This window comes from Narcine bancroftii, chromosome 6 (genome assembly GCF_036971445.1).
Source record: "Narcine bancroftii isolate sNarBan1 chromosome 6, sNarBan1.hap1, whole genome shotgun sequence".
In the NCBI taxonomy this organism is placed as follows: Eukaryota; Metazoa; Chordata; class Chondrichthyes; order Torpediniformes; family Narcinidae; genus Narcine; species Narcine bancroftii.
This window is the reverse complement of record NC_091474.1, coordinates 195,490,434-195,514,870: the sequence shown is the minus strand read 5'-3', so window position 1 is coordinate 195,514,870 and position 24,437 is coordinate 195,490,434. Positions and strand designations below refer to the sequence as shown.

General features: G+C 37.8%; 1 protein-coding gene across 10 annotated transcripts in view; it reads right to left on the bottom strand.

Annotated features, from left to right (window-relative positions):
• Window positions 1-24,437, bottom strand: part of LOC138736914 (PC3-like endoprotease variant B) — a 1,109,211-nt gene that overhangs the window by 750,978 nt on the left and 333,796 nt on the right. For all 10 annotated transcript variants that reach the window (XM_069887110.1, XM_069887113.1, XM_069887115.1 and 7 more), the window contains one exon: window positions 11,964-12,001. In XM_069887110.1, the coding sequence (XP_069743211.1) occupies window positions 11,964-12,001 (38 nt within the window). The remainder of the gene's footprint in view (window positions 1-11,963; window positions 12,002-24,437) is intronic.

Sequence of the window (24,437 nt, the reverse complement as noted above, 5' to 3'; positions counted from 1 at the left end):
GGAATGACAATTCTGCTCTGTCTGAGTAGATGCCCATTGACAACACTCAGCTCTGCTCTGACATTGTAGTATTTCTGACAATTCACCTCCAGGCCATCAATCATTGAGGTTCTTGATGACCTTCTGTAGAACTGTGTCCTTTTCTGTTTCAGCTGCAATCTGCTTGGAGATTCTCATCTGTCTCTGTGGAACTCTCATTATATGCTTCACTCTGCATCTTTGTCCTGGATCACGCATCAGCCAGCACAATAAGTTTCCCTGGTGCGAACACCAATTCAAAATTCCTGCTGATTCTGACTCCTGGTACAATGTGATGTTTCTTTTATTGTAATAAATAAACTTGGGTTCTTTTGAATTAATATATTTTATTAACAACTCATGACCTCATGGGGTATTCATTTTGCATCTAACCTAAAGTGGAACGTTCATCTCCAACTCCCTCTAGTGGTCAGGGGTACCACTTAAATTCCATCACCATAAGTACCAGAGACAAAAAATCAAGGATGTCCTCAATGTTCCTCTGAAGAAATGCAACATTCCCATGAACTCCTGGGAACCTGATAGGATGGTAGTTACTACTGCATCCAAGCATACAAAATTCCAGCATAACAGCAGTAGAACCACAACACCTCATGTATAACTCTCCTGCCTATTGTTTTAGCCACTATGTCTGCCATCTGTGGAAAGGTTTGTGATTGCTATATTCACCTTATTAGCCACCTCTGAACCTACAAAACTGGAATCAAAGTAAACCATCTTTAATCATGAGGGACTGCCTACAAAGAAGATCACCCACCCTTTGCTATCTATCTGTCAACATTTTTCAATGCATTTGAATATTCAGAAACATTTAAACCTATTAGCAATTAAATAAAACAAGATTTTTAAAATATAAAAGAAACATTAATAATTTTGTTCCTGATTTCCATAAATAATTTCATTCAGATGGGTTAACATGAATCCTGCACCAGGTGTAATTTGACGCCAGTTCTGAGGGCAGATTCACCAGTACAAATGTTTTTGTTTCAGTGTTGGGTTCTGAATTTCACTCGCAAGAATGCACTTCTGAATTTGCATGGGACGCTGGTAGTTAAGTTCAGAACTGCTGGCAAAACTCTTCACAAATTGCAAGTCGTCAAGTTCTTTTCCAGTACAGTATCACCATAATTAATATATTGTGTATGCCGGCATATAAGACAAACCTTGAATGTTAAAAATATCACCCCAAAATCTAGGGTCATCTTATATGCCCAAGTATAAAATCTGAACCTTAACAGCGAAGTCTCAGCATCCCTGAGCACCAATTTCAAAATCTGAACCTTAAAAGTGAAGTCTCAGCGCTCCCACAAGGGGTCCATCCACCCAGTCTGACTGCCATTGGCTCTGTACAGGCTTTAAATGGCCTGTTATAGGAGCTGATGGTAGTTTATTTTAAAGTATGCTAATAAAATTTAAACCTTTATTGTTAATTAATGTATTAATTATGCCTAGCACCGTCACTCCACTGGTCAGCAGTGAGAGCCAGACTTGGGATAGCTTTACACAGCGAGTACAGCTCAAGACTTACATTTTAGATGAAAATTCAGGGGTTGACATATACATGAGTCATCTTATATGCCAGCATATATGATATGCATTTCCATCTTTCTCAAATAGTTACTGTACCCCCTTAAATATAATGTTAAAATTATAAATACAAATCAATTTTTTAAATGTAAAAATTTTGGAAAAACAATGCAAAAACATTATGAAGAATCACAAAGAATGAAATATTAATCAATAATGAAAACCTACATCAGTGCATGGGAAAATATTATCCTATTGACTCCAGGGAACATAGCAGATGTTGCTTTCTGGAATGGAGAGATCTGTCAATCAAGGGTTTTACCTGGGGCTGTGCTGGAGAGACAAGCTACAACTACAACATGCCACAGCTGACTGGTATCCTAGAAGAGGAGCTGAGTGACTTCTTGAAATCATACTACTCTGGTGTCCAGATGCTTTGCAAGTTAACAAGCTATCTTGCACCAAATCTCTAAGATAAGAATCCAAATAATTGATCACAGTGGAAGCATTCTCATCAATCTTTGCCAATGTCACAGCCGAGGTTTTTTTTTCTGTTTTGTATTCTGCCGTCATTTTCATTCAGAGTTGTATTTTGCCTACTGTGGATTTATTTTGTTCCTGGCAAAGCTTTCGTGCAAGTTACTTATTTCCTGGGCAATCTGCCTAGCAATGGGAACAACAAGCATTTTTATAGCTTAAGGGCAAGATATCAATATTTGGTTTAAAACAAGGTAGTTGGCAACATTAGCCACTGCAGTGACACTGTTCTTCTGCTTTATAGCATCTTATCAGATTATCTTTGGGTATATGTGCAAATAACAAAGGAGTAAGCAAATTTTTCCACTCCAGATTTTCAGGATTGTGTTATTGGTCTGGGAGCACTACATGCTTTGATACCAATTGCTTTTTTCATTTAATTCTTTCTATGTCAATTACCTTCAGTTTTTAAAGTGCAAGGCCATTGCAATGACTGAAATCTCATAAGGTGAAACTCTGTATGGCAATGTGGCATCAGCAAATCTCATCTAAATAAAATGTATTATTTGCCAACAGAAATTTTGATTTTTAATAGTTGAATGATAAGCATCAATCCAAAATCTGCCAGCATCTAATTGTGATGTGTTCAGAATTTGTTTGTTAATTTTAAAAAAAAAATTATATTTTTGGTAGGTCTACATCTCATGCGACAATTAGCAGTATCCAAACCATGCAGAAATAAAATAAAGCCCACATATATTGTCACTGCCATTTATCCAATCTCACTGCTTGTTTCTGAGCTGGTAAATGAATTATTGGTTCTTTTTCCTGGAGTTGAAATCATAAAAATTATTTGTCAACTTTTAACTGCCACATTTTTTGGTTGATGTATAGAAGCAAAGAGCCTGACGTTCTGAAGAGGGAGAGTTTAATTGCTGGCAGTACTTGACGACTCTTACCTCTTTTAATATGAAACTGCAATTGCTCAAATTAGGCTATTTGGTCCTCATTATTTAATCAGAAATAAGTCCTTCATCTTCAATAAGATTAAGCAGTATTTTGAGGTCTACTAATCCAAATGTGATGATGGAATGTTGAGATGATTTTGCTCATCTGTTCCACAGTAGCTTAGTTACCTTACATTGGGATGGGAAGAACAGAGGTTCTGTGCTCAAAAACTACTTCATTCAATAAGCAGATTGATAGCATAGATTGGGAGCACAGTGTTGTGCTGTTAAAAGGGCTGCATTCATTTAATCTTTAGACTCTGGTTGGGAGTGAATACTTAGCATTGCTTCTACATCTTGAAATTCACTCAAGCTTTTCAGCAAGATTTGCAAAAATTGCCTAAAAGCAAAAGCTGCAGATGAAAATTATGAAATAAAACACCACAGGTCAGGCAGCAACAGTAGAAAAAGAAACTGTTCAAATAATAAACATGAAATGTTTATTTTATTTTGGGTTGCAATGCAGGGTTTCAACGCATAATGTTGACCATCTCTTTACCTCCACACGTTTCCTGACTTGCTCAGTTCTTCCAGAAGTTTGTTTATTACTCTAGATTGCAAAATCTACAGTGATTCTCGTCTATCTTTTCCAATACACAGATGTTGCCTGACTTAGCAAGTAGTTCCAGAATTATTCTGTTCTTTTTATCTATAATTGCTAAAATTAAATAACTGCATTTTTAATTAAAAAAAACACCCTAAGGCATTTCATATGATCATTAACTACATATAAGCTAAGAGATTAGTAGCCAAAAGGTTTTGACAAAGTCTTCAAAGGTTTGAAATGTTCAATATGACAATACAATCTGGATGACCAAAGTCTTTTTTATTCTCATCTCCAAGTCAAAAACACAGAAATTCCAAATGCAGAGTTATGGAGACAAAACCAAGATGGCTATCTCAATTCTTCTCAGGCAGGCCCCAAGACTGAGTCCTCCATAATATTTGAGACAAGAGCACTTTTTTCCTTTATTTGCCCCTGTGCTCCACAGTTTTCAATTTGTAATCAAACAATTCACATGTAATTGAATTGCACATTCCAGATTTTGTTCAAGGTTATTTGTATAATTTTGATTTGACCATGAAGAAATTACAGTACTTTTTATACATAGCCCTCTCATCATGTCACAGCTCTGCGCACCAGTCATACTGGGACTGGACTTCTATTGCCAGCTAAAGACTTCCAAATGCAGTTTGACAGCCCACACCCGCCCCTCATGGTCCACAACTGCAAATTCTTAAACCACCCAACCACTCCCCCACTCCAAACATGACCTGTCGTCTCTCTCTACTCTCCAGGTCTCCTACTGCAAGCTGGTCACCACAAAGAGCAGGCGATACAGCCCCGGGGACAGACCCTTCATCAAAGGAAGAAGTCAAATGGCTTCTGGCAGAGGGGATCATAGAAGCCAACATCAGCCCCTGGAGGCCACAGGTGATGGTTGTTAAGAGCAGAGAGAAACATTACATGGTTATCAACTACAGCCAAACCATAAACCGTTTCACCCAGCTGGATGCCTACCCACTCACTTGCATCGCCAACATGGAAAATGTGATTGCTCAGTTCCGTGTCTTCTCAAGCATTCACCTCAAGTAGGCCTACCACCAACTACTGATCCATCTGGAGGACAGCCCGTACACTGCCTTCAAGGCAGATGGCTGGCTCTACCATTTCATCCAAGTCCTTTTCGGGGTTACCAACGGGGTTTTAGTCTTCCATAAGGAAATGGACCATAGAGTGGATGACTATGGACTCAAGGCCACATTTCCTTACCTGGACAATGTGATCATGCTAACCTGCAGAAATTTCTCCAGACGGCCAAAAGCATCAACTTAACATACCAAAAGAAATGCGTGTACAGTACTTCAATGATGGCCATTCTGGGTTGCGTGATGGAGAATGGCATCACTGGGCTTGACATTGACTGCATGTGCCTCATGTTGGAACTCCCATTGCCCCATACCCTCAAGGCCCTGAGAAGGTGCTTGGGCTTCTTTTTGAATTATGCACAGTGGATCCCGAATTATGCACAGTGGATCCCGAATTATGCAGACAAGGCCTGCCCCTGGTATAATCTACTACCTTTCCCTTGTTGTTGGAAGTCCAAACAGTGTTCACATACATCAAGGGCAACATCGCCAAGGCAGTGAGCACACTATGGATGAATCAACACCCTTCCAGCTGAAAAGTATTGAGTTCAACTTCGCCTGGCTGGCACACTAAACCAGGCGGGCAGGCCAGTAGCTTTCTTTACCCAAACCTTCTAGGGCCCCGAAGTTCGGCACACAGCCATCAAGAAGGAGCCCCAGACTATAGTGGAAGCTGTGTATTACTGGAGGAACTACCTGGCCGAAAAACCATTCACCCTGCTGACTGACCAACGTGCAGTCGCTTTTATGTTCAAACAGTGGGGGAAGTTAAGAACAATAAGATATTGAGGTGGAGAATTGAGTTATCTACCTAAAAATATGAGATCTTGTACCAGCCCAGGAAAGTCAACGAGACTCCCGATGCCCTGTCCTGGGGACATGCACCAATGCGCAGTTGGCTGCCTCAACAACCTTTGATATCCTGGAGTCACCAGCCTCAATCACTTCGTTAGAGCTCATAACCTCTACTACTCGGTTGAGGATAACAGGGAGCTGACATGGAGCTGCCCAGTCTGCGCTGAGTGTAAACCCAATTCTATTGGCCAGATAAAACCCATCTCGAGCAGCTGAGCATGGATTTCAAGGGACCCTTCTGTCCACCAACAGGAATGTATACTTCCTGAATATTCCCACTTCCCCTTCTCCGTCCCCTGTCCGGACATGACCAGAGCCACAGTCATAAAGGCACTGCATAGCATATTCACTCTGTTCGGATACCCCTGCTCTCTCCATAGTTACCGGAGATCCTCGTTTATGAGCGAAGAGCTGCTGGCCAAGATCATAGCCACAAGCAGGACCATGGGTTATAACGCCTGTGGGAATGGCCAGATAGAAAGGGAGAACGCCACCGACTGGAAGAAAATCCTCCTTGTCCTCAGGTCAAAAGGCCTACCCATCTCCCAGTGGCAAGATATCCTCTCTGAGGCAGTCTACACCACCAGGTCCCTCTTCTGTACCGCTACTAACGCAACACCACATGAAAGGCTCTTTTCCTTCCCCAGGAAGTCAGCATTGGGAACCACACTGCCATTCTGGCTGATGACCCCTGGGCACATTGTGCTCCAGAGGCACACCAGAAGCCACAAGATTGACCCTCTGGTCGAGAAGGTCCACCTCCTCCACACTAATCCCCAATATGCTTACGTGGAGTACCTGGATGGGTGGCAGGACACACTTTCCATCCGCAACCTGGTGCATGCAGGGGACCGCTTGACCACCAATCAACATCCCCTCATGGTAACCCCAGCCAACCAGCCCCACTAACTGTGCCTGACACAGTGCCCCAACCCCAGACCGAGCAACCCTACAGTCCTACTAACCCCACCTCCCCCGCAGCAACCAGAGGCACAGTCTTTCACGCAAGACACTGCACAGCAGCTATGCAACAGCAAACCTTATGACAGCCACAGCAGCAGACAAGATCACCGGACAGGTTGAACCTGTAATGAACATTATCCCACCAAATTTTGTTTCAAAAGAAGGGGTTAATGTGGTGCAACTACTGTAATTATGTACTGCATGAACTGACCCATCCCCTGCACCTGTGGTTCCTCCCTCTCAGAAATCCTTATAAAGACTGTTACGCCCAAACTCCTCCCTCAGTACCTGCCTTGGAATAAGCCCAGCAATATGTGAGATGTGTTGATGTCTTAAGGTGATTAAAGCCTCTTAATCACAACTCTCTGTCTAATGTAGTTGATCGATAGCACTACACAGGTATATTCAAAATGTCCTTAACCATGGGTGAGATGCCAGAGGATTGGAGGCTCCAAAAATAAACCAGGTTATTAAAGACTAGTGAGCCTCGTGTCAGTAGTAGGTAAATTATTGGAAGGAGTTTTAAAAGATCAGATATATAGGGATTTGGACAGCTATGGGATGATTAAAGGTAGTCAGCATGGCTTTGTACGTGGTTAGTCATGTTTAACAAATCTTGTCGAGTTTTGATGTTGTCTATATGGACTTTAGCAAAGCATTTGACAAGGTCCCACATGGGAGGTTAGTTCAAAAGGTTCATACACTAGGTATTGTTATGGGCCCAGAGGACCCCAAAGTCCAGCAGCAATAGAAATTCACCAAAACAAATAGTTACTTAAACAAAAATCATTTTTAATTTTCTTTAAACATAAAAACAAGATCAAACTTTAACTCATTACTGTTAACTTAACCCCCTTCTAATTCTAAGTGCATGTGTATGTAATGTGTATAAGTTCAGAAAAGCTTTTTGATTCACAATCTAATCTCACTTCTCACTCCACCAAGTTCACCAGTATCAGGCAATTCTTATACTGTGCACAGAATTTAATATTTATGAATTTTCACCAAGCTCTGGTGTTTAAAAGTAATTGATTATGACTCAGGAAGGTTCTCGTTGGTTTCAGCGAGAGATTTGTTGCTCGTTGGGCACACACAAACTGACTCCCTCCTATCAGCCACTTCTGTGTGTTTCTGAAAAAACTTGCCCCATCAGGGTTTTCCAAATTATAATCTCTCTTTCTTCTGTAGGTCACCACAGAGTTCCTTTTTGCTTCCCTTATTTCAAGTGAAACACTCTAGCCAGCCATTTCCTCATGTATGGACCATATGGGTTGTTTCAACAGGCTGAATTCAGATACACAACCCATCTTCAAAATGGTGTTTTAAACAAGCTTCCAGCTTGTCATACTGCAGAAACCAGTTCTCTCTCTCTCTCTTTTAGAGAAAACCTGTTTTTCCTCCACTCTCTCTCTCTCTCTCTCTCTCTTTCTCTCTCTATCTCTCTGCTTGCAAAACCACATGACCTTCTTAGAACTGCAAAATTCATTCAGACAGCTTGCGGCACTGGACCCAATCTTTTGAGTCCATTCACCTGTTGTTTTTAAAACAATAATCCATTACTCCACAGCATGTCCAATTAACACATACTTGTGAAGTCTCTATAGGTATTTTTCAAAGTTTATGCAAAGGGACATGGTGCCTGGACTGTCTGGCATTTTAAATGAAATCTGTTTTGTGAAATGTTTGTGTTTGTTTGTGACCTACACTACTCCCACAGTGTATCTCCTTCAAAAAGATATCTATATACAATATAAAATATGATAATAATCCATCACAGTATTCATGGAGAGATTTTAAAATGGATTTGAAATTAGTTGTGTTGGAGAAAACAGAGAGTGGTACTGAATGGTTGCTTCTCAGACCGGAGGCCTGTGATTAGTGGTGTGCCTTTGGGATCTGAGTTGGGACCATTATTGTTTGTTGTCTACGTCAATAACATGGTAAATTGGATCAGCAAGTTTGCTTATGACACAAAGATAGGAGGTGTTGTGGACAGCGAGGAAGATTTTCAAAAATTGCAGAGGGATCTGGTCCAACTGGGAGAATGGGCCAAAAAATGTCAGGTGGAGTTTTATGCAGACAAGTGTGAGGTGTTGCATTTTGGAAGGGAAAAGCATGGTAGAACATACACAGTAAATGGTAGGGCGCTGAGGAGTGCAAATGAGCAAAGAGACCTGGGAATACAGATATGTTGTTCCCTTAAGTTGGTGTCGCAGGTGAACAGGGTTGTAAAGAAAGCTTCTGGCATATTAGCCTTTATAAATCAAAGTATTGAGTATAGAAGTATTGATGTTATTTAAGACATTGGTGAGGCCAAATATGGAATATTGTGTGCAGTTCTGGTCACCTAACTACAGGTGAATGTAGTTACAGGTGAATAAGATTGAAAGAGTGTAGAGAAGATTTACTAGGATGTTGCTGGTTTTTTCAGGAGTTGAACTACAGGGAAAGATTAAACAGGTTAGGATTTTATTCCTTGGAGCGAAGAAGGTTTACAAGATTATGAGAGGTATAGATAGAGAGGATGTGAGTAGGCTTTTTCCACATATTGGGGGAGATAAATACGAGATGTCATAGTTTTAAACTGAAAGGGGAAAGGTTTAGGGGGAACATTAGGGGGAAGTTCTTCACTCAAAAAGTGGTGGGAGTGTGGAATGGGCTGCCACTTGAATATGGGTTTGATCTTGAGATTTAAGTATAGATTAGATAGATGCATGGATGGGAGAGGCCTGGAAGATTATGGAATGGGAGCAGGTCAGCGCAATAGTGGTCAGCATAGACTAGAAGGGCTGAATGGCCTGTTTCCTGTGCTGTCGTGTTCTATGGTTCTATGGTTTATACAGACATACTTTATATATCATTGGAGTTGAGCCTTAATACTTCAGAGCAGTAGTCTATGGAAGTTTGCACACACAGAATATAAGCCATTGTTATGTTGTTATGCATTTAAAAATTGTACTTCAGATCTCAATTGAACTAATTACCAAGTAAATTTTATTAGAAGTACTGGCATCATAACATTAGCAAGACCTTTCATAGGTTGAGGCTTGTATCAGATCATCACCTTTGAAACTGCATCACAATCAAACTAGTATATTTGATTGAACAATGTGAACTATTGAGCAAGCAAGGAAGCTCTGTAAAAAGGACAGCCAATCATAATCAGAGTGAAGCACAAATGTCTGTAGATGCAGTGACTGTAGTAAAAAAATATGGAGATGCTGGAGTAATGCAGCTTCTATTGGAGGTAAAGATATTGTACCAATGTTTCAAGACTGAGCCCTTCCTCAAGGTATAAGTAAAATCATAACCAATCTGACATGCTCACCTTGCATTCACCAAGGCTACTGGGATACATGAGCCAAGATATGAGAAATGTAAAAGAAACTCTTAATTTATTTAATTAACAATTAATTAACATACTGGGAAAGGAGGATCTGATTCACAGTTTAGTTATCACAATTTCAACTTCTCTCAAAACAGAGCTTGCATTGTTTTATTGTTTTTATATAGCTCATAAGTATCAGACTTTTTTGTTAATGGAGAAGGGTTCAGAGAGCTCATTGCTGTATCTGACCCGACCTTGTTGGTTTTCGTGCAGTTGGATAATCATGTTGAGGAACTTTGGGGGACATCCGATGCGCTCTAGTATTTGCCAAAGCCCTTTCCTGCTCACGGTGTCGAAGGCTTTGGTGAGGTCAACAAAGGTGATGTAGAGTCCTTTGTTTTGTTCTCTGCACTTTTCTTGGAGCTGTCTGAGGGCAAAGACCATGTCAGTAGTTCCTCTGTTTGCGCGAAAGCCGCACTGTGATTCTGGGAGAATATTCTCGGCGACACTAGGTATTATTCTATTTAGTAGAATCCTAGCAAAGATTTTGCCTGCAATGGAGAGCAACGTGATTCCCCTGTAGTTTGAGCAGTCTGATTTCTCGCCTTTGTTTTTGTACAGGGTGATGATGGTGGCATCACGAAGATCCTGAGGCAGTTTTCCTTGGTCCCAACAAAGCTTGAAAAACTCATACAGTTTGGCATGCAGAGTTTTGCCACCAGCCTTCCAGACCTCTGGGGGGATTCCATCCATACCTGCTGCTTTGCCACTTTTCAGTTGTTTGATTGCCTTATATGTCTCATCCAGGGTGAGGACCTCATCCAGCTCTAGCCTTAGGGGCTGTTGAGGGAGCTGGAGCAGGGCGGAAGCAAGGCTGTGTTCTCGCACCAACCCTCTTTTCAATCTTCTTCAGCATGATGCTGAACCAAGCCATGAAAGACCCCAACAATGAAGACGCTGTTTACATCCGGTACCGCACGGATGGCAGTCTCTTCAATCTGAGGCGCCTGCAAGCTCACACCAAGACACAAGAGAAACTTGTCCGTGAACTACTCTTTGCAGACGATGCCGCTTTAGTTGCCCATTCAGAGCCAGCTCTTCAGCGCTTGACGTCCTGCTTTGCGGAAACTGCCAAAATGTTTGGCCTGGAAGTCAGCCTGAAGAAGACTGAGGTCCTCCATCAGCCAGCTCCGCACCATGACTACCAGCCCCCCCACATCTCCATCGGGCACACAAAACTCAAAACGGTCAACCAGTTTACCTATCTCGGCTGCACCATTTCATCAGATGCAAGGATCGACAATGAGATAGACAACAAACTCGCCAAGGCAAATAGCGCCTTTGGAAGACTACACAAAAGAGTCTGGAAAAACAACCAACTGAAAAACCTCACAAAGATAAGCGTATACAGAGCCGTTGTCATACCCACACTCCTGTTCGGCTCCGAATCATGGGTCCTCTACCGGCACCACCTACAGCTCCTAGAACGCTTCCACCAGCGTTGTCTCCGCTCCATCCTCAACATCCATTGGAGCGCTTTCATCCCTAACGTCGAAGTACTCGAGATGGCAGAGTTCGACAGCATCGAGTCCATGCTGCTGAAGATCCAGCTGCGCTGGATGGGTCACGTCTCCAGAATGGAGGACCATCGCCTTCCCAAGATCGTGTTATATGGCGAGCTCTCCACTGGCCACCGTGACAGAGGTGCACCAAAGGAAAGGTACAAGGACTGCCTAAAGAAATCTCTTGGTGCCTGCCACATTGACCACCGCCAGTGGGCTGATAACGCCTTAAACCGTGCATCTTGGCGCCTCACAGTTTGGCGGGCAGCAACCTCCTTTAAGAAGACCGCAGAGCCCACCTCACTGACAAAAGGCAAAGGAGGAAAAACCCAACACCCAACCCTAACCAACCAATTTTCCCCTGCAGCCGCTGCAACCGTGTCTGCCTGTCCCGCATCGGACTTGTCAGCCACAAACGAGCCTGCAGCTGACGTGGACTTTTACCCCCTCCATAAACCTTCGTCCGCGAAGCCAAACCAAAATCAAAAAAAGTCAAGTATCAGACTAACCTCAGAAATGACAGAGGGTTATGAAGAATTAAAAATAACAACTTACTAGATTTTTTTTCAGATCAAGATTAGTGGCATCAATACCTAAACAGACAAAAATAAAAGAATTGATGTTGTTTTATCACATGAAATGGTACATTTCTTAAACCAATATAAATGAAAAACCACATTGGATAAAAAGCAAAGAGGTCTTGCTCTCAAATTCAATACTTTTTTTTTGTTGGAGTTAGGTAATCCTCGTGGCAACAACAATGAGAGTTGGTGAGAGACAATTTAACACTAAGCTTTTATTAGTGAAAGCAAAAGTCAGATTTCTCAAACATAGCACTTGTCAGGATCAGACTGAGCACCACCCAAAATCTGAAATTAAACATCTGCTTACCACACAAATATTCAACATTCAGACCCAATTAAGGAAATGTAAATACTGGAATGGATCTTTAGGAGTAAATGGCCTTTATCTGTGCTGTAAACTCTTTGAAAAGACATTATCAGGATGAGATAGTGGGATCGCTGTACTCAGAATGAAACAGTCCCTTCACTACAGGATGAAAGAAAAGGGAATATAAAGAAACATAATGATAGCTAGAGAAAGACCCTGCAGAAAACAAAAGACAGAAAAAAAATCTCCTCTCTTGTAGTTGCAGCTACAAATCAAAATTAAACAAATCTCTTCAATCTCCAGAAAGGAGAATGTCATTCCATACAAAACATCTATTAATCATTAGAACTCCTACCATTCATTCACATTGTCTGAAAGAAAACCATATGCTTTGGTTAGTATCTATTTTGTTTAATGCAACTTATGATCACACAGTCCTCAAATTTTAATGGAAAGTTTCCTCAGTTATTTGCAAAACATGTTAAGCCAGCTGCCCATGTGATTGCTCAGTCTTTAGCATATATCCCTTTCTGACCTGAACACCTCTCACCCGCTAGAAATCAGAAATATTAAGGTTAGGACAATGAGTGCATGAGTACATCAGTGCACCTAACTACATTCCTTACATCTAACATTAACATATATCGAGAAAATAAAAACTAAATACAGTATACAGAGAGCTAGGTTGTAGTTATACAAACTTGTGCAATTGGTCATTCAATGCTCTAATTAAACTTTACAAATGTCAGACATGTACATCTACATAAACATAGAACAGTGCAGCATAATACAGGCCCTTAAACCAACGATGTGTAGAAAATACTCCACATCCCTTCCCTTCCTTACATTTATATATATTACCCGGTTTTGTCTTTTTTTTTACATTGAAGAAATGATGTTTCTATTCATATTTTTTGCAGATTTAATCTATGCACATTTTCTAACTCTCTTTGCTCTTTTTAAAGGAACTGTTTTTTTTTGGTGTATTCACATTTTGACTTGAAGGTGGCTCAGTATCTTGTATTATATAATATAATACATTTCTTCCACTGTCTTGATCTGATGTATTCCTGATCACATAATACCTGTTCTTTGATTTTCTCTTGTATATCATTTGCAGGAATTAAGAGGTTTACATTACATTTTGGATCTTCACTCTCTTTCCCACAAGATTTCCCTTTTGTACTACATCCAGTGAATTTGTTCAAAATGGCATATTTACTTAGCACATGAACTTTGTCTTGTTGTTGGAGGTATTTCTCTCCCTGACGTAAGTCATAATTTTGTTCATTCTCCTTTGAATTATGTTCAATTATGTTACTGGTTAAAGATTTATTAATTTTCCCCCTTTGATGGAGTTATTAGGACAGGCAGTGGAAACAAATACTTTACTGGAATCTTTTAATATAGCAATAATGGTAATACCAAAAAAAATGAAGTCTCTTTAAAGCCATCTCTTTAAAGACCTATTTCATTATTAAATGCAGATTATAAAAGAGTTGCAAAGATATTAGTGGCAAAATTTTTACCTAAGTAAATAAATATAGGTCAGGCTGGATTTGTGTAAAAAAAAAGAAAATAAGTGGATAATGTGACCAAATTATTGAGTATAACACATCCAGCACAAAAGAGAGGGGACTTAAGTGTGGTGGCTTTAGATGAAGAAAAAAAATTTGATAGATTATAATAGGGCTTTTTGTTTAAAGTGCATGAAAAATTTGGGTTGGCCCAAATATTTGCGAATTGGATTAAATTTTATATAATGGACCGAAAGCTAAAATCGTAACAAATGGGCAGATATATGAACCTTTTCATTTAACTAGATCTAGAAGGCAAGGGCATCCATTATCTCCAGCTTTATTTATTTTAACAATTGCACCACTTGCAGAACTGATTTAATCTGACCTTGATATTAAAGGTTTTAAAATTAACCGAGAGGAATATAAGATTATTTTATTTGCAGATGATGTATTAATTTATTTAATAGAACCAGTAGGGTCATTATGTAACTCTATCTAAGATTAAAATAAAATGGGATAGTATCTGCTTATAAAATAAATTGGGATTAAAGTGAAATTATCCCCCTTACAAGATGTGACTGTGAAAGAGATACCCAATTTTTAATGGCCAATAAATTGAATATTTAGGAATAAGGGTAGATAATAATTTAAATAATCTATTTAAATTAAATATTGCTTTTTACTTAAGAAAATTTATGAAGATTAGAAAAAATGGATGGAATTTCCAATAACATTGCTGGGAAGAGTTAATTGTATTAAAATGAATATCTTTTCTAGAGTGCAATACCTTTTCCAAACATTTCCTATATGCTTATAGCAGAATTTTTTAAGGAATTAAATAAATGTGTAAGGAAATTTCTTTGGAAGGGCAAGATGCTGAGGGTTTCTTTAGAAAAATTAATATGGAAATATGAACTATGAGGTCTACAACTTCCAAATTAAAAAAAATATTATAAGGAAACACAAATGAGATTTCTCTCTTCTTTTCTTTTTGAAGAGGGAGAGAAACCAGCATGGATTAAGATAGAGATGGAAAAGATAGGAGAGAAGACACCAGAGATTTTATATATGAACCAATATTAATATTTGATGACAGAGAAACTCAATTGTTGTAGCATTTGATTAATATTTGATATAAACCAAATACTAAAGTGGGAATGAGGAATCTTGGTTTAGCTAAAATATCTTTGAAACAAAATGGACTTATCCCATTTACAATGAATATTTGGTTCTCCAGAGAATTAGAAATGTAGAAGATTATTATGAATGAGGAAATTTAATGCCATTTTAAGAATTAAAAAATGTAGGATATAAAATAATACAATATGTTGTTATTATCAAATAAAAGCATATTCATGAGATAAACTGTGTACAACAATGCTATTACCTAAAAGTAGTGAAACAAAGCCTTTATTTATAATAAATCTATTAAGAAATTTATACATTATTGCAAAAGGGAACTCAAAAGCAGGTAATTCACAGATCTAGATAGAGATGGGAGACAGATTTAAATACTATTATTGGGGAGAAAAATTGGTCTGAACTATGTCTAGACAGTATGACAAAAACAATGTGTTAGATATAGATTAGTTCAATATAATTTTTTACATCAACCATATCTTACCCACAAAAATTATATTAGATAGAAGTCAGATCTTTCAGATCAATGTTTTAGCCAATTTTGGTCAATTCCAAAATTGAAACCATTTTGGACAGAATAAGGATTTGACATGATAACATTATCATATTTTGTATGAAAATTTAAATAAAATATTAAAAAAAAATTATATTCTGGGTCTTTGATGCATTTGGAGGACAAACATGCTGTGGAATATGATGTCATTGTGGTGGAATGCATTCCTTTCTCCCACAATTAAAACATTTTGCTCTTTTACAGGAGTTACAGGAGTTAAATATCCACAGGATCCAATGTTGTTTATACTGGGTAATATTTCAGGGATAAAACCAAAATTAAAACTGAATTTATATGGAAATGAATTTGTAAAAATTGCATTAGCAGTTGCAAGAAAATGTATAGCAGTGACATGGAAATCAGATTCTCATTTAAGTTTGGAAAGATGGCATGTGGAAATTCATAGCTATATAATCTCTTGAGAAGATTACATCTAATTGAGAAATAAGTATAATACATTTGTGAAAATTTGGTGCCCGGATTTGCATATTGTAGGTGTAAATTTATAAACTGCTTTTCCTAAATCTCATGACACCTTGTTAATTCCTTGGAATAAATAAATAAATAAATAAATAGAATTGAAAAAAGGTTAGAATTGAGTGAAAGACAACCAGGTCTGCTTCTTTTTTCATTCTTTATTAATTGTATTTTTCCTTCTCTCTTTCTTCTTTTTTTTCTTTTCTATTCTTATTGGGGTTATCATTGGTTGGGGGGGGTGTTGTGGTTTTTTAATTTCTTTTTGGGAGTTTTATAAAACCATTATGTCTAATGGATTTGAAATGATAACCTTATCATAGTTTGTATGAAAATCTAAATAAAATATTAAAAAATAATTATATTCTGGGTCTTTGATGCATTTGGAGGACAAACATGCTGTGGAATGTGATGTCACTGTGGTGGAATGCATTCCTTTCTCCCACAATTAAAACATTTTGCTCTTTTAAATTAACATAGATTTTATGGATACTTTCCACAAGATCAATAATAGCAATTTACACCAGTTTCACCTGTGACATATTGACAATCAGCTTTAGGATCTCTAGCCTTCTCTATAAATCTATTACTTTAAACTGTAATCGCACTTGCACTTTGCATTCAACAAAAATTTCAATATTCCTCGATGTCAAATCCATTGTCAATGTACTTTTGTCCACATTTGAATGTAAGATTCTGTGCATTGACTAACACTGAATTTATTCAAGTAACTGAACTACAAATATATCACACACCATAGTCCAATAAAATGACAAAACTATAATGCAGAACAAATTCCTTCAATTTGACAATGTACTCATTCACAATCTGACTTCTGTTACCTAGTTACAAATTTGTAGTTCTCCAGAATTTCTGATGGTTTAGGATGGAAGTGAAGTGATCTTATAATATGTGTATTGTTTCACGAAGCAGGATGTTTGCTACTCTGTTCAAAGATTTGCTCACATTTCCAGAGCCATAGGTTTGTACAGTTCAGAATCAAGCCCTTTAGCCATTGTCCAATGTTGCTTGTTGTATAGTCAGACCATTTATCTGCATTAAGTCCATAACATTCTATGCTTTTGTACTTCAAATACTTCCCTAGATGCTTTTAAATTGTTGTGAGAGTACTTTCCCCTCACACCTCTGAAGGCAGCATATTCCAAACTACATGTTTCTCTAATTGAAGTAATTTCCCACACAATCCCTCCAGATGTCCTGCCTCTTATCTTAAAAAAAAATGCCCTCTTGTCCAAGACAATGCAAAATGGATGAGTATCAATGTGAAGCTAAAGGCACTCGGTGGTCCAGACAGCTGAAATGGATCTAAATTGTAAGTCAATGTTTTGGTTTGGGATCAAATTTGGATAAAGTAGGGAAGGGTGATAAAGGGAGGAGGAAGAAGGTTAGAGAGAAAAGTTGGAATGAGAGTTTGTCAGGAAATGGAAACAGTGCAACCAGATAGAGGTGGGGGTTATGTAAAATTATTAAAATTAATGTTCATGCCATTGGGTTATGTCAGAAAAATGATAGCATTTTGTACAGGCATATTCTCAACATGACTATCAATTATTTTCAATAACAATATATTTCTAAGCACACTATGAACTGAAAGACTTGTGCATTTTGTGCTATGCACCAAAATTCTCAAATTTTGAGATAACCATTTTATTCTATTTTCATGCTTGTATTAATATTTATGTCACCATATTGTTATTTTCCTGTGCTTTAACTTGATAATCATTGTTTCTTAAAATAGTATCTTTTTATGGGCTTTAATAAAAAAAATAGAAAGTCAAAGGTTAAACAAGGTAGTCCAAAACATTCCAGACACAGCCTGTGACTAATTCAATCATGCTCTTCAGCAGAATTTATGATTATGATTTTTTTTTTTACCCATTGCTCTTTTGGTATAATTTGTTGATCTCCTCTCTTACTCCCCAATTTGTAATGATTATGTACATTCTTGCATTCCCTTTTTCCTCTCCTGTATAATACAAGGGTACATGGAGACATGGAAATCTGCCAGAACATGTGAAGCAGCTTGTTTAACTCTCTAACTGCAGATGTATTTATATATTCATACATCTCTGTCACACTTTCACAAAAATTACAGTAAAGAAGGAATGGTGCAGGGTGAACGGTAAGAGATCTTACTGCAACTTCTTGATAGTGAAGAGGTGGGGCTTTTTCTATTTCCTAGGGAAGCTAGGATCATAGGCAATAATCTGTTGGGCATTTGTCAACTCCTCTGGCCTGTAATTCTAGCAAAGTGCCCACTCCACAAAAGAAATGCCTGCTTTATTTAAGCTACCTGAGATCCAGGAATATTTCCATTATTTCTGCAACCTTGTTTTTGTTACTTGTTTACATTGATTTTGGCATTACCATTAAATCGATCAACATCAAACAGAGCTGCCAGCATTTCTCATTTCTTTCACCTTCCCGGTTTCCCAGGGATGCAGGGCAAGAAAAGAGGTTTACTGCTGTGATAAGTGCCTGCTGCACCATTGAACACCCCATCCCAAGATGCTTTCAGGGCAGAAGTTGTCTGCCATCTTAAATGGCTGCAGTTTCCATGGTGAATCTTCTCTCACAATTCTCACAGGGGATCTTAGGGTTTCCCAAGAGGGTTACAAAAGAAATACCACGTTATACATCATATCTCCACTTAAATTGTATCAATGCTATCTGCTTCAGCTACTCCAAGTGGCAGCACGATCCAGATTCATCTCATTTGTCATTTGCTGAACATAACTGAGTACAAATTGGCTGCCACCCATTGTCCATGAGAAAAATGATGAAAGTGTTCCGTCCCACGAACATGGCATGAGTCATCTACTTAGTGTAGACATGAAATGCAGTTTGAGTGATGTTGCTAACACATCCTGTTGCAGACAGCAAGATGCCAGAGGCAAAGAAGTTCATAGCTGCAGCGACATTGACTGTAACAGTCAGGTGAATTCAAGTCTTCTTCCAGTAGGTGATCCAACTCCATGACAAATGCCTGAGAGAAGTTAAGTCCAAATCTGCACTGTTCCTCAGAAAAGAGCAGATCCACATTGCTGCCCTGATTCCTGTGAGTACACCTTTTACTAGTTGTTCACTCTGTAAAGTGAAAAGATTTGGACATACAGGAAATCCCAAACTAGTTGCTCAAAGGTCTTTCAGGGTTCACAGGGTTCTGAAGCAAATCCAAATAATTTAAGTTACTGGTGTCCAAATAGTAACTGGGTAACACAAGTGTTATTCTTAAGATTAGATGGGGATGTTTGCATTTAGTGGGAAATAATTGACTTACCCACAACTGTAGATTGTGAATGGGATGAGAAGCTGGTAGGCCAACAAATGTTTTATCAAGCCCATCGACAATGGAGGTGGACAAGAAAGCACAAACCCCTCAAAAGCAAAGGAATGTTTGGCCCCTCCAATTTAACTGCATCATTTTAACAAAGGCTTCAGAAAAGCAATTTACTGATAAATATATGGAATATTTTGTAATTGATACACTGAGATGGCGAGATAAAATTAAATACATGTGTAACATGGTCACTAAATGTCATTTTATCAGATTCTTTGTATTGTTAGGTCAATAATATGGTCACAACAGCTTTTTCTTCATGATAGCTTACTTTTTATTACAAAATTTGTCAATTATACAAATCTAAATTAGGCATAGGTACAAGCATAAATTTGGAACTATAGGCAATAAGTGATTAGACTCTTATTGGCGATCATCTTAGCTTGGGATTTTTATGATGTGGAAGTAACTTGTCAATTGCAAATGTGTATAAACAACTTCCCTTATTAACTATCTGAGATCTTTAAGAATCTTAACAAGGTGGGTATGAAGAGATTGCTTTCTCTTTCAGGAGAATCTAAAACGAATATTAAAAATGAAAACTCACCATTTAAAAGTATATGTGACGATATTTTTCTCTCAGTGAATTGCAAATCACAGGAAATCTCTTCTAGAAAGGGTCATAGAGGCAAGTGCTTTTGGTTATTTTAAGACATGGATGGATAGTTTCTTAACAAGAGGGAGTGAAAAAGAGGAGTCACGTGATGGAGTAGTGGCCGGTAAGGGAATACCAGCCCTCTCCAGAAAAGAAGAAATAAAGTGAAGAAAATACAAAGTTCAAGAAATACAAAACATAACAAATAAAAGATAAAGTTGTAGAGAAAAGAAAGAAAATGGCACCCAAGAAGGAAAAAGTAAAAACAATGGGAAAAAAAGAAGAAAAGACACTAGAAGAGAAAGGAAAAGGCCTTACCTGCATGAAGAAACAGGGAGCCATCGTGGAAAAGAGAGCCCATTCTCCGAGGTTGGAGACGACCGCGCAGAGTCACGACTCCCTGACCGCTGGACTGCAAAAATGGCTCTCTGAGCCAAACAAAAGTGCGCAGTGCATTTACTAAGAAGGAGAAAACCGACGGGAGGGGGGGCTCAGTCGAGGAGCGGGCAAACGCAATGCAACCACCTGAGGGATGCCCGACACCAGGGCTCTCAGCTGGAAGAAGAGGAAAGCAACAGGAAAGGGAGTGAAAGGAAAGAAGAGCAGCAGCAGGAGGCTCAACAATGAGTAGCCCAGAAGAAGAGGACCAACAGCAAGAAGAAACCCAGCAAAGTGAGACAAGCAACTCATCAGGAAAGTCAGAAGAGACACAGATACAAAGAAAAGAAGAAGAAGACACAAACACAGGTGCAAACACAGAAGAAGAGGAAGAAGATGACCAAGATCTGCACAGAGAAATAGAAGGTAAAACAGATGGACAGAATATAGATAAAGTTTTTTTTTTCAAGAACAAATGAGAGCATTAAAAGAATGATTGACATTAGAATTTAGTGAAATTAAAAGAAAAATGAAAAGTACAGCAGAAAAGGTAAATAGATTAGAGCTGGTCATGACGGAAATAGGGAAAATATTAGAAAATGTAGAACGAGAAACGGCTGTAGAAATGGAAATGAATGACTTAAGAAAATTGGAAGAAAGTGGAAAAAAAGTTAGCTCAGAAAATTGATATGTTGAAAAATTATAGTAGGTGAAACAACATAAAAATAGTGGGCCTAAAAGAAGATGAAGAAGGCACAGATATGAAGGAATTTTTAAAAGAATGGATCCCAAAGGTCCTGGGAATGACAAAAATACAGGAAATAGAAAGAGCACATAGAACACTAGCTCCGAAACCACAGACACATCAAAAACCAAGATCTGTTTTAGTAACATTTTTGAGATATACAGCAAGAGAAAATATATTGGAGTGGGCAAGGAATAAAATTAGAGAAGACAATAAACCATTGGAATACAAGGGTGAAAAATATTTTTTTACCCAGACATAAGTTTTGAACTCTTAAAGAAGAGGAAGGAGTTTAATACAGCAAAATCGATCCTATGGAAAAAAGGTTATAAATTTATGTTAAGACATCCAGCTGTGCTTAAAATATTTATCTCTGGGGAGCAAAACAGATGGTTCTCAGATCCAGAGGAAGCACAAGAATTTGCAGAACACCTGCAGGACAGAAGGAGAGATGAAGAGCTGTAACAAGAATGAAGAACGGATATAAAATATATATAAAGATGTAAAAATAATGTATGTGTAAGAACTAAAGAAGGGAAAGAGAAGGGAAGAAAGGACAGGGGGAAAATGAGGGTAAACTTTGCTATATGTGTAAATAAAGTCTTTTCTGGAGGGGTTGGGTGGGAGAGAATAACCGTCACTGCGAAATCAGTTGACACTTGCGTGCGGGTTGGCAATCCAAATGGAGAGGGGAGTTGTGGTTGCCCAGCAAGGGATAAGGGGCAACTCAGAGAGGGGGGGAGACCATTTGGAGCTAAGGGAGTATTGGATGTGGAAGTTGTAGAAGTATTTTATCTTTTAAATGTGTTGTCATACATTGAGTTTAAAAAGGGAAAACAGAGATAAAAATGGGGAAAAGGGGGATGGTGTTAGTGAGGAAACGGAAATGAAGTGTTGAAATGGCCATGTTGAATTATGAAATATAATGGAATACATTAGAGGGCAGATAATAAGTTATTAAATTTACTGAAAAAAGAAAAAAAAATAGACATAGCATTTGTGCAGGAAATGCATCTAACTGAAATGGAACAGAATAAATTAAAGAGAGCAGCAATATTATATAATTTAAAAGCTAGAGGTGCAGCTATATTAATTAATAAATATGTACCAATCAAAATAGAGGAGGAAATAATAGATCTAGCAGAGAGGTATGTAATGATAAAGTGTCAGATACATTCAGAATTTTGGAATTTGCTCAATATATATCCACCTAATGAAGAGGATCAAAAGTTTATGCAAGATATTTTTTTGAAGATTGTAGATACGCAAGGGATTAAATTGATAGGAGGGGATTTTAACCTTAATTTAGATCCAATGTTGGATAAAATTGGACAAAAGACTAGCAAAAAGAATAAAGTGGCCAAATTTATGGTTAAATCAATGCAGGAAATGAAACTTATGGATCTATGGAGAGGGCAACACCCAAGAGAGAAGGAATACTCATATTATTCGAGTAGGCATAAAACATACTCAAGGATTGATTTGTTTTTGTTGTTGGTCCATATTCAAGGGAGAGTTAGGAAAACTGAATATAAAGCTAGATTGCTATCTGATCACTCACCCCTGTTATTAGCATTAGAACTGGAGGACATCTCACCAAGAAGATATAGATGGAGGTTAAAATCCATGCTACTTAAAAGGCAGGAATTTAGAGAGTTGATTGAACGCCAAATTAAAACATACGTTGAAATAAATATGGAATCAGTGAAAGACAAATTTATATTATGGGATGCAATGAAAGCTTTCATTAGAGGGCAGATAATAAGTTATGTAAATAAGATGAAAATGGACTACAATCAGGAAATAGAACAGTTGGAAAGGGAGATAGTAAGTATAGAAAAAGAACTAGCAACAAGGGATGATATAACAAAAAGAGAAGTGGCGTACAAAAAAAATACGAAACATTACAAATGAATAAGGTGGAGAAGAACATAATGAACATAAAGCAAAAGTATTATGAACTAGGAGAAAAAGCACACAAAATATTAGCCTGGCAACTTAAAACAGAACAAGCTAAAAGAACTGTATTGGCATCAAGGAAAAAGGACAAACAAATTACAGATAAACCCAATAGAGATTAATGAGAACTTTAAGGAATTTTATGAACAATTATACCAAACTGAGAACGAGAGGAAAGAAGACAAAAATAGAAGTGTTTTTAGCTAAAATTAAATGCCAAAATTGCAAGAAGAGGAGCAAAACAAATTGATAAAACCATTTGAAATACAGGAAGTACAGGATATATTTAAAAAAGCTGCCGAACAATAAAACACCTGAAGAGGATGGATTCCCAATAGAATTCTATAAAACGTTTAGAGTTATTTATTCCTCCTCTCCTGGAAGTATTAAACCAGATAGAAAAAAACACAAAACTTGCCAGATTCATGTAAGACAGCAATAATTAGAGTAATACCAAAGATGGGGAAGGACCACTAACACCAGCATCATATAGACCAATATATCTACTTAATTCAGATTATAAGATAATAGCAAAATTATTAGCAAACAGATTGGGTGACTGTGTACCAAAAATAGTAAAACAAGATCAAAATGAATTTATTAAGAAAAGACGAACAGTGGATAATGTCTGTAAATGTATTAATTTAATTCATGCAGTTCAAGGAAATAAGATACCAACAGTGGCTGTTGCTTTAGATGCAGAAAAAGCCTTTGACAGGGTAGAATGGAATTATTTATTCAAAGTATTACAGAGGTTCAACCTACCAGAAAAATATATTAAATGGATTAAAGCATTATATAATGGACCATTGGCAAAGGTAACAGTAAATTGATATGTATTGAACCAATTTAAATTAAGTAGGTCAACTAGGCAGGGATGTCCACTATCTCCTTCACTGTTCGCTTTAGCAATAGAATCATTGGCAGAACTGATAAGAACAGAAAATAAAATAAAAGGGATAAAAATAAGGGAGAAGGAGGATAAAATCAGTTTATTTGCTGATGACATCATAGTATACTTAACAGAACCAGAAATATAAATAAAAGAACTACATAAGAAATTGAAGGAATACGGAGAAATATCAAGGTACAAGATCAACGCAAATAAAAGTGAAGTGATGCCAATGAGTAATGCGTATTATACAGAATTTAAAAAAGAATCACTATTGAAATATCAAACACAAGCAATCCGATACCTAGGTATTAGGTTAGATAATAATTTAAGCCATTTGTACAAATTAAATTATCAGCTACTAATAAAGAAATTGCAGAAAGACTTAGAATATTGGAAACAATTACTGGTAACGATGATAGGGAGGGTAAATTGCATTAAAATAAATGTCTTCCCAAAGATACGATACTTATTTCAAACAGAGAAATTCTTTAATGAACTAAAGAGAATAATAAGGAATT